General features: G+C 39.5%; 1 protein-coding gene across 8 annotated transcripts in view; it reads right to left on the bottom strand.

Annotated features, from left to right (window-relative positions):
- LOC145484694 (uncharacterized) overlaps positions 1–9433 on the bottom strand; it is a 97874-nt gene extending 88441 nt beyond the window's left edge. For 3 of the 8 annotated variants that reach the window (XM_081463301.1, XM_081463302.1, XM_081463298.1), the window contains exons 1-2: positions 9130–9429; positions 1237–1356 (exon numbers count right to left, since the gene is read on the bottom strand). In XM_081463301.1, coding sequence (XP_081319427.1) covers positions 1237–1356; positions 9130–9265 — 256 coding nt within the window. In that variant the 5' untranslated portion in view covers positions 9266–9429. Of the gene's footprint in view, positions 1–1236; positions 1357–9129 lie in introns of all 8 variants that reach the window. The other 5 variants (XM_081463299.1, XM_081463300.1, XM_081463297.1 and 2 more) reach the window with 4 other exon arrangements.
- Between the last annotated feature and the right edge of the window lie 1154 nt (positions 9434–10587).

The following is a 10587-nucleotide window of genomic DNA, read 5'->3' as shown; positions in this document are numbered from 1 at the left end:
GAAAAAGATCATTGCACAGAAAACGTTTACCAGAAACTGCTTTTCACATAATATTGAACGCGGCTCACACTGCATTATTGAAGAGAACAATCTTGAAACGAACAATTCGAACAACGCCCGGAAGAGCCGCTTTGAAATAAGAGTATTTGATCTCTATCGAGTCGTAAAAACGAAACACACCACAGTATTGAGAACTGACTTGCTTAAGCAGTATTTGCAATTTTCCCCTCCATTAATTAAAGTGTATATGACATTAAAAATAATTTCTGCTTATTTAAAAGGCCTTTCAAAATACAGAAAAATGGCGTCTTTTTTTTTAATATCTTTTTTCGTTTTAGAGAAATTGACGTTTTTCTATTATGCAAATTTGATTATTGATGACGTCATATTGTTTGCAACTAGAAACTGATAAATACTGAATAAACAATATCTCTAGAAATATTGAAGCAATGTTCTTGAAACTTGGCACCTCAAATGTGCATCAAAAAAGAAACAATGAACTAGAGACAAGTCTTGCACACCTGCTCTTCACCCGGTTTTCATAGCAACGTGGCTCCAGTTGAGGCGGAAGTGAAATTGCAGGTTTATATCTTACCAAACAGGACATAAAACTTAACATGTTTTTACAGTGAAAACAAAGGGAGCAGTCAAAAACAGCAGAACTAAAAATCTGCTCACGTCAGTTGCAAATGATTACTCTTGCAAAGTTATCATCAACCTACTGCCAAAAAAGACCATGTAATGTTTTCTATCGGAAGGAACTAAAGAGGAAATAATATTATAGCTTTGAACTGGCGAATTACCACAGTCAGACCCAGGTGAAACAGAGATAAAAAATTGATTGACTTTCCTCGATTAAGATAACTTTCGTTCTAATCCGATGATAATGACCACATTAAACAGATCATTCTTCGTCAACAAAATTTTTGTACCGAGGGATGATAACGGAACAAATACTGTTCTTTTTGCATATAGAATGACAAAATCCAGAATTTACGAGAGCGATATTTACTACTGGATTTTGTCACGCTATATGCAAAAAAGAACAGTATTTGGCTACATTCCAGAGGTGAATCTCGGTTTCGAAGGAAGTTTTATTCACTTCTAAGAATAAAACTTCCTCCGAGACTGAGATTCACCTCTGGAATGTAGACGCCGACTAATTCTTGTGTTGCAAAACAGATACGCACAATTTTAGATCAGAGAAAAACAAACTGAAAGAAAATTAGTACTTACTTTGAGCCCAGCAGCAGATAACCGGAAACAAAAATAACTTAGACCACAGCATTTTCAGGTGTCCAGTCTGCTTTCCCTTCAAAGCTTTACGCAAACAAGCAGTCTGCCCAATATATTGCCCTGAGGAAATAAACAAATTGCAAAATCTAGGTAAGGAGGTTCAAAGGTCACACGCCCTAATGGATTGAATTCCTCCTAAGCGGGTTTAATTTTAAAAGTATCAAATTCCTGCATGTTCAATTTATAAAAATGTAAATTTTAGACCTAACAAAATATATAACCTCTAATTAGAAGAGTTTACAACTCTTGCTCAACGCTTAGCAAATGACTCCAAAAAAAGGGCTCTAACTTTGAAAATCCCTGCAGCTCAAACGGGAAGTACTATAACCTGCGAGCAGGCTCACTTTTGAGTCACGCACGCGAGCGGTGAAGAGCAAAGCGATCCGGCGGGAAGGAGTCTGGTGAAGAATTTTCTTTGTCCCACGCTCGTGTCATGTTGATTAATTCACCTTCACATTTCATTACCGAGCTTAAAATTCACCATCTTTATTAACTTATCACAACTCACGATGAATTCGATAGCGTTGATCCTAGCAGTATGCAGGACACCTGTCATATATGAACTCAGTTAAATGACCTTGCTCTCCATGAGTTCTCGTAGCTCAGTGGATAGAGCGCCCGCCCGGTGTTCGGGAGGTCATGGGTTCGATTCCTGTCGGGGACTCAGAATTTACTTTGTCCCACGCTCGTGTCATGTTGATTAATTCACTTTCACAAGATTTACAATTTTCCCGAGAAATCTGTGCTGGAAAGGTCATACTTCCGGTGAAAAGTAATTGACTTATTCTCTTCTGCGGTTTCCGGGGTGAAAATACAAAATTTGCGGAGATCAGAGCAGGCTCACTTGCTCGCCTCGCGCGTTTGTGCTCCAACGTGAGCCTGCTCGCGGGCTAGAAGTACTCGAGTTCAATCTCACCAGGTCCGTACGTAGCGAGGATCTTTGTTGTGAGGTGTAGTGGTGCAATCGACGCTAAAGTGAAACAATCTATCAAAATATACTTCTATTTAGGATATTAGCAATTCAGTGAAATTGTAATGGAAAATCACACGGCAAAGAATGCAACACGGTTGTTTGAATAAATTATCAACTAGGCTCGACTACGATGTAAAATGACATATCATAATGCTGCGTTTCGCTTTTACAATTTTTCGAGAAAAGGAGGAAGGATTACTCCCCTAAGAATTGCCAGAATTCCAGCCTTTGTGTGAAGTATGGTAGGAAAGGGACTCGGCTAAACTACAGAATACAGGGCCGCTTCTAATCATCCACCGAAAGAGCCGGCTCGTTTGGCTCGTTTGCTCCTTTGTCATCCACTGCCGGGCCAAACGAGCCAGACGAGCCACTAAATACATAGACCTAGGACTCAACGCATATATAGATTACTCCTTTTTTTTATCCGCTGCCGAGCCAAACGAGCCAGACGAGCCACCAACTATAGGCACCTTCAAAAGTGGCCCTGAATTGTGAAGTTGCTCCAGGAACTCAATGCCAAGAATATGTCGGGCATGTGTTTTCGCAACGCCTCCAAGAAAATCTGGTATTAAAGGTTACTATACGCAATAGTCCTTTTTAGCTCGAGCGGTTTGTTGCCCCATTTCAAACCATGTGATGATGCTTGTGAGAATTCATGCTTTCAGATTTTGAAATAGTCGCTTGTATGTAAATAAATAATTTTAGAAGCTATAACGTTGCCTTAAGGGCTCATTAACCGATCTTTTCGAGCCGTTGCTAAGGAAAGTTTATTCTCATATAACCTCATCATTTTTAGTTAGTTCAGAGTTATTTCATGTTTTAGCTATTTCACGATCAGTAACACTAGTGATGACGTCATCAGGCCACGCCCATGGTCATGTGACTAATACAGAAAAAATGCAAAGGCTCCCAGGCAAATTACTCTATCGGGATTTTTTTCCTTGATTTAATATTTTAATTTAAATCCTCATTAAGTTATGCATCGATTTTGTTTCATTTCTACAAGGTCAGATTTTCAGAGCATTTCAAAATATTGAAAAATTCGTAATTTTCTGAAAAAAAGCATGATTTCGAAAAAGGAATGCATAGCTATGTTTCCAAAGTTGGCTTTAATCGAAATTCGTCAAAAAAGGCTCGATTTAATGAAAAACCGCGTTTCCTTTAGCATTTAAAGAAACCGAAAGTGCGCCCGATATCTATTGGAAGTTACCCTATCAGCGCGTGCGCAATTTACACTACCAGCGCACTTCGGTAGATCAAACAAAGCAACGCGGAGTTAGTTTTTCTCCTTCTATTGCTCTTGTTTTACTGTCTTTCTCTTATTTTGTCTTTGCTTGTACTTTTTTTACTTTGCATTTTGTGAAACACAAAGAAAAACATCTAAAATGTACGCGAATTTGCAAGCTTTTGAGTTATTATTTTCCGAGCTCAGGCTGACGTAAGTAACCGGAAGTGAAATTTCATCTCCTTAGCAACGCGCGCGAGCGCGCGCATGAATCGGTTAATGGGCCCGTAAGGTGATTCCTCACATTTGCATTGCGCATCCTTACTGCGCATAATTTATGGCGTCATTCGCGCGCGCTCGTGCACGCACACATTGAAAACATGGCGGATTTGCCTTCATATTGAGTTCTGTCAGTTGAAAAATGGCTATAGCTCACTAACGAGCTCGGGCACCCCAAATTTTTTCCTAGTCATTTTAATCAACTAATCATTAGCTTTGCGTGAGAAAAGGCTGATCTGATTTCTATTGTTGAAAATTGAATAGATAAGGAAAATAGCAGCTGCACTGTAGTCTCTTCTATTTTGCAGTTTGATAGCAGTGGCAAGCAATTTGGTTGCAATATTTTAACAAGGATTCAGCTGTCTGTCAAAATCAAACTTAAAAAGTTCATTTGTGTCCGACTGAAGTTTTCATGAGTCTGGACTCACAAAGCGGTTTACAACAACTTGGAATGTGTTCTTATAATAAGCATTAAATAATGCTAAAATAGGATATTTTCAATGCCTCACTGCTCCTTAACGAGCATGTGCACCCCCCTTTTTAATTTTATCATTAAAGTTCTCATATGATAAATATTCAGTGGACAAAGTTTGAACAAAAATCTATTGCCAGTTTTATTTCAGGGAAATTACCTTAAGGTGGCCGAACACAGTTTTTGCGCGCGCTTTTGCTGATGCAATTCAGCGCGCGCACAAAGATTGCAAAAACAAACATGCCGTCAATAAAGCGATCATTTTATTTACTCAACACTCGCAGTATCTGTGCTATGTTTCTCTATATTTAACGCAGTGTAGTGATGGCTTTAGTCTTTTATTACAAAGGTATGTCAGAAAAGGTAACGATGCAAAGAACCCAGCAATTCTCAGCTTTTTCTTTTTTACCGAAAGAACCCAGTTAAATGCATACTACATACGTAGTAAGTCAAAAAATTGCGATTGAATGAAAAATTGCACTCTCGGAAATACGCCTATTTCTCGAGAACCACTCATTAGAATTTCACGAAATTTGGCACGAAAGTACTTTAGGAAATAAGTAAATGGAATATTAAAAATAATTGAATTTTAACAAAGGAAATTTTAGATATTCCAGTGAACCTTCAACAAGGGATAATTAAAGATCTCTTAGTTAAATTATTAGCAAAATGGTGTTAACTTGTGGGAATCGTTACAAGCTTGTTGCATGCAAATTATAAAGAAAATCTAATGACTAGATTTTCTTCAATAAACAAAACCGATTTTAAAGGCCTGTTTATATTTATTCATGTTGCCATGGCAACGGCACATACGTCAGCTTAACCATCAAAAAACCAAAGTTTGTGTTGTTAACTTGCTTGCTGCCATTTTTGGCGACCGACAGGTCAAGGGTTTTAGAGAAAAAGGCAAATGAAACACAGGTATCAAAAACTGTGTTCAGCCACCTTAAGAGAAAAATAAACCGCCTCAGCTGAAAAGGGTTATTGATTTTCTATCGTGATTCAAAAGGTCTTTTTTAAGAAAAGAAAATTAAAATAATCCGTACTCGCGACGAATAAAATACAAATTCTTACTACTCGTGATTGCGCACGAATTCCTAAGCACAAAAAGTTTCTTGGTTTCGCTTTGAGGTACTTGATGAGAATTCAGGTTTTGTACGAAGAGCAAATAATGTTGACACTTATTTCCAAGTCATCGAACGAGTGAATGTTTTTACTTGGCATAGCAACATTTAATGACGAACATTTAGAGAAGACGACACACCATTTAAATTTGCAAGACATGTTTTGGATACTTGTCAAACTCTGCGAAGCGACAAGCAGATAAACAAGGGAAAGTCCGGAAACCATGCCTTTGACCCCCAAAAAAATTGCTTTTGCACAGCCAAACGGTTCCACTCCACTAGCTTCGAGTTAAAATTCCTCCTCGTAACAGGGCATAAACTACCCTTCAGAATCACTTGTGAAATAACGAGAGGTCGAGAGACCGAAACTTAAAAGGAAACGGCAAATGCACTATTGTAACGAACCGTTAGAGTCGTATAATTATACAAAGATCTGTCAAATATTCATCTCAAAGATGTCAACAATCAGTGATTTAACCCATCATATCATGATACCAGGAGCTGGTATCATAGAACGGCGGCATCAATAGAATGTCTACAGGCTCCTTCGCTTCGTTTGGGCTCACCGGGAGCCTGTTCGCAGGCTAGAAATCGAGCGGCGAAGCCGCGAGGCGAGAAAGTGAGCCTGCTCTGATCTCTGCAAATTTTGTATTTCCACCCCGGAAACCGCAGAAAAGAATAAGTCAATTAAGAGGCCCTGCGCCTAAGAAACGACCGATGATTTCCGGCTAAAAAATAAAATCGGCCGATTTTTATCTCCCAAGTAGAGGTTACCGAATACTATTTAAAAATGAATTTCTTTTGTTTCAGTTTAGCTTTAAACCAAAAATATCGAGCCGCAAACTTTTTCCGTCTGATAGCAGCAAAATCAGGCCGAAAATAAGCCCCGCAAAATACTGTTCAGAAATTACTATCGCAACGCAAAATAATGAGAAAACTACACAGTGTTGAAAAAGGCCTTTTAATGCAATATCATTCGATAAACATCAAAAAACTGCCGAAGCGATTAAAAAATGACGTTTCAAATGTTGCATACTAAATTAGATGGAGCGTTGGAGCTGATTTTAAAATAATTATTTCTCAAAAGTCCAACGCTGTTGAAAGCAATCACAGTGATGAATTAGACATTGGAAGGATACACATCACGTTTCTGGAAAAACATTTTTCGGCCAAAGTATATTGACCTTGTACAAAGCGTTCAAAGTTACCGTGTTTGCCGTTATCCTGTTACTTCGGCGAAACACTTTTCTTTTGCCAATACGGCCGTGGATAGCGTGTTAAACGCCACTTTAAACCTTGCTAGGCATTCAAAGACCATCCTGAGTAGAAGGATGTAGAATTGAAAGAGAAAGGAAGATGAAAAATACGCAGAAAAAGAAAATAACTCGAAATTACCGTCTGCTAACGAAAGTTGAATCTGGAAAATGTCGTCGTGTGACAGCGGTCATTGACGTCATTTGTCACGTCAAGTCGCAAGAGCGTGGGAAAACGAGTCTGCAATGTCCTTCGGGCGGTCAGCGGCTAGGGATCCAGTCGTGACCCCATAACTCAGATCACGCTGCGGCCAAAACGGTGTGGCGGTTGGGGAAGTTTTTCTTTTTGAGTGACCATCATTGGTGAAAAATAACATAACATTGTTCCACTAAACGTTTTCTGGCCGGGAAAAATTGTTTCCCTATTTGTGCATTCGTTTGCATTCCGCCGCTATTTGTACAAATGACGTCAATGGCCGCTGTCAATGATATTGCATTAAAAGGCCTTTTTCTTCAACACTGTGTAGTTTTCTCATCATTTGGCGTTGCGATAGTAATTTCTGAACAGTATTTTGCGGGGCCTTATTTTCGGCCTGATTTTGCTGCTATCAGACGGAAAAAGTTTGCGGCTCGATATTTTTGGTTTAAAGCTAAACTGAAACAAAAGAAATTCATTTTTAAATAGTATTCGGTAACCTCTACTTGGGAGATAAAAATCGGCCGATTTTATTTTTTAGCCGGAAATCATCGGTCGTTTCTTAGGCGCAGGGCCTCTTAATTTTCACCAGAAGTATGACCTTTGGCAGCTCAGATTTCTCGGGAAAATTGTAAATCTTTTTCATAAAAATATGCAGGCGCGATATCCGTTGTTGATAAAGTTTTGCCGAAGAAAAACCGTCAAAGTTTATGTCTAGCGAGGACACACACTTGATTCCAAGTGATCGTGCCGTCTGGTCTTTAATGATGCTGGTAAACGGGCAAACGCCTTCGTGTTGTTTCGTTGCCCGCTTGCAATCGCATATGTTTGTAATATTTAACTCTCTCCATATGCAGTCGGCAACACGGCAAGTAGGTCTTGATTCATTCACATACTTTCAACTGCTATTTCCTGCTCCCTCTGTAGCCAGTTTGAAATTTAACCAGAGTATCCGAAACATGTCTTGCAAATTTAAACGGTGTGTCATTTTCTTTAAATGTTTGATTTCAATCTTTCTGCTACTAAAATTTGGCATATTTTATGACAAGCAAGAAATAATTAACGAAACGACCTTTGGCTGTCATCTTGATGCAATTTTTAAGACAGCTAGGTAATCAAAATTCTGCGGTGTCGGATAAAGTCCTCTAAAATTTGCATAAGGACAAAGCGAAGCTAGATTAAGCAAATATCTTAGTCCCTGTCGAGTCTGATTACGCGTTCAAAGTGGATCTTAGTTGCTTTAACATTTCGTTCTCCACATGCCTTGCCATTACATTTGCTAAAACACTAAAAGATTCGGTAGGGTTTCAGGCTGCTTCCTGTGCTCGTCAGGCATTTAAACGAACCCAAGCAGAGATAATCATCCGTCTATAGACATTTTTGCACGGCAATTTCCATAATTCAAGCTTCGCTTTGTCCTTATGCAAAGTTTAGTGGGCTATATCTGATACCGCAGAATTGCTGACAGGTTTCACGGCTCAACAGCAAATGTGCAAATACACACATATATAGTGAAGGTTCTGGGCCCGGGGGGTACTCCCTTATATGGGCTATATAGTTATGTGCGGGCCCAAAGGGTATGATTTTTCAGCCGTTTTGGTCATAAATAGCTAGCTAGGGTATCGATTTTAGCTCATTTTGGTCATTTTGGTCATAGGTAGGGTATGGTTTTTGCACTCTAGCCTTGATATGGGTATGTTTGTAAGAAGAAGCCACTTTTTCATCATTATCGAAAAGAAAATCAACAAAAGCCTTTCACAAATTATGTTTACGGTAGTTTGCCATCGGTCTTAACTAGGAAACTAATCATTACGCAGGTCTGAAACAGGGTTTTGATTTAAGGCTCAGGTCATAAAAAGGGTTTCGAATTTTTGGTCAGGTCATAAATAGGGTAGGGAATATGGCAGATTTTAAGCATAAATAGGGTAAGGGTTTTGGGACGCGGGCCGCACACCCCCACCCAAGTTTTCTAGGAGTACCTCCCCCCCACAAGGTTCTGGGACACACATTCTGGGGCGCCCCGGGCCGCCTCCAAAATGTCGGCGTCTCGAATTGTCCCCAGAATACGTGCACCCACAACCCTCACTATATATGTCTCTCAACTTTGTGTAAATTTGTTTTGCCCCAGAATTATTTTCTATTGAACAAATGTGTTACCCCAGTATACCAATCATGGGTCGTGGGCGAATAGGACCAATTGATCAAAGCCAAAAGAAACCAAAAATTCGCAAACGCAAAGACAAAGAAAGAGGAGAAATGCAGTGCTGGCGTTTTGATGGGCCGAACGATGATAAAATATCATTATTCTTACCGCATAATGGACATGAGTGAGTGAGTGTGATTCTTACCAGATGATGTCGTTGGCACGATGAAACGGATGAATCCACAAGAGGTTGCCAATATTCTCCTTTCAAAAGAAATGTAAACAAGCAAATTTGCTCGAGCATAAAAGGCGTCGTGACGTCAATGGAATTCCTGAGCGCCCAAGAAAATTAGCGCTTGAGTTTAATTTTTCATTTTTTTTAAATTTTATTTTTAGGGCGCACAGGAATGCGCTGTTGCTAAGGCGCACGGGTATGTGATCTCTTGTTTTACACGTGCAAACCTATTGTTCTTTGACGTAAAAAGTTGATAGGCGCGTGATATTCAGCCTTTTCGTGGCAACCAATATTGAACACAAAAGACGAGCGTATATAAGCGGTTGTTACAGCCGCTTAGGCCTTTAAAATATCGTAAAAGAAAGGTGCCGATTGTGAAAATATATATTTTTGATTATACATAGAGCTCAATATGGATATGCATGCTGCCGAATATCAATCGGTCGCAAGGTCAAAAACTGAAGCCTTTAGGAATGTAACCGCGTCAAAACATTTTTTTTTTTTTTTGTTTTATATATGCGATGCGAGGCGAGCGCAGTGTCAAGAAGAAATCCTTTTCCATGGATTGGCTACTGAAGAATACGAAAACACTCAAAAAACGCCCGAAGAGTTGCTTTAAGAAACAGGAAGGTCTTGAAGATGAGTTTTGTGGGCGACAGTAGCCAATAAGTTGGGGGAGAAAAGGCGGAGTAGGCAAAGAAAAGTTGAATTGGACAAACGCGGTTCTAGTTGACAACACGATGGGACGCGAGCAAACTAACGATGTTATTGACACACCACCCAAAGACAGGCGCTTTTGGCCAGCCGTTGTTTACTCGAGCATGACTGGGCAAGCACATTAGTTAATTCTGTTTTTTTTTTTGTTTTGTTTTTTTTTGTTTCCGGCGCTTGGGTGTCGTGTTTAAATTCCTGAGTGCTTGAATAAAGTTTAGCACTCAGGAATGTATTGAAACAAAAGACGGGGGTTTCCCAGCTTTTGAAAAAAGAAATGATCTGCTGAGTGGCAAAGACAAAAGCCTGTCTTATTTTTCAGAGGTTTTAGTCTCAAGCATGGCAGCAACGATCTCGCGCGCAATATCACGCACATTTTTTTGCCACTCTGGTTCGAAATATTCATTCACGAAAAACGCAAACATCTGAGAGAGCACAATCATGTTTTACAATAAAATTGTGTGTTTTTAGATGGCGTAACCCAAGGTAACCCAAAGCGAATTTTTGTTTTGAATTTATAGCATTACGCGCAAGCACATGTCTCCATTGTCTGTTTTTCCGCGGAATTGAATCAAGCGACTTGACCATTTTGCGGTCCGCGTTGTTTTTACATTTTTTCTCGTTTTCGGTCTGTTAGAAGTCCGTTTGTCGGTTTAGTTGTCGTTTTCGTTGTTTTTTTG

This window comes from Orbicella franksi, chromosome 4 (genome assembly GCF_964199315.1).
Source record: "Orbicella franksi chromosome 4, jaOrbFran1.1, whole genome shotgun sequence".
In the NCBI taxonomy this organism is placed as follows: Eukaryota; Metazoa; Cnidaria; class Anthozoa; order Scleractinia; family Merulinidae; genus Orbicella; species Orbicella franksi.
This window is presented reverse-complemented; position numbering and strand designations above follow the sequence as displayed.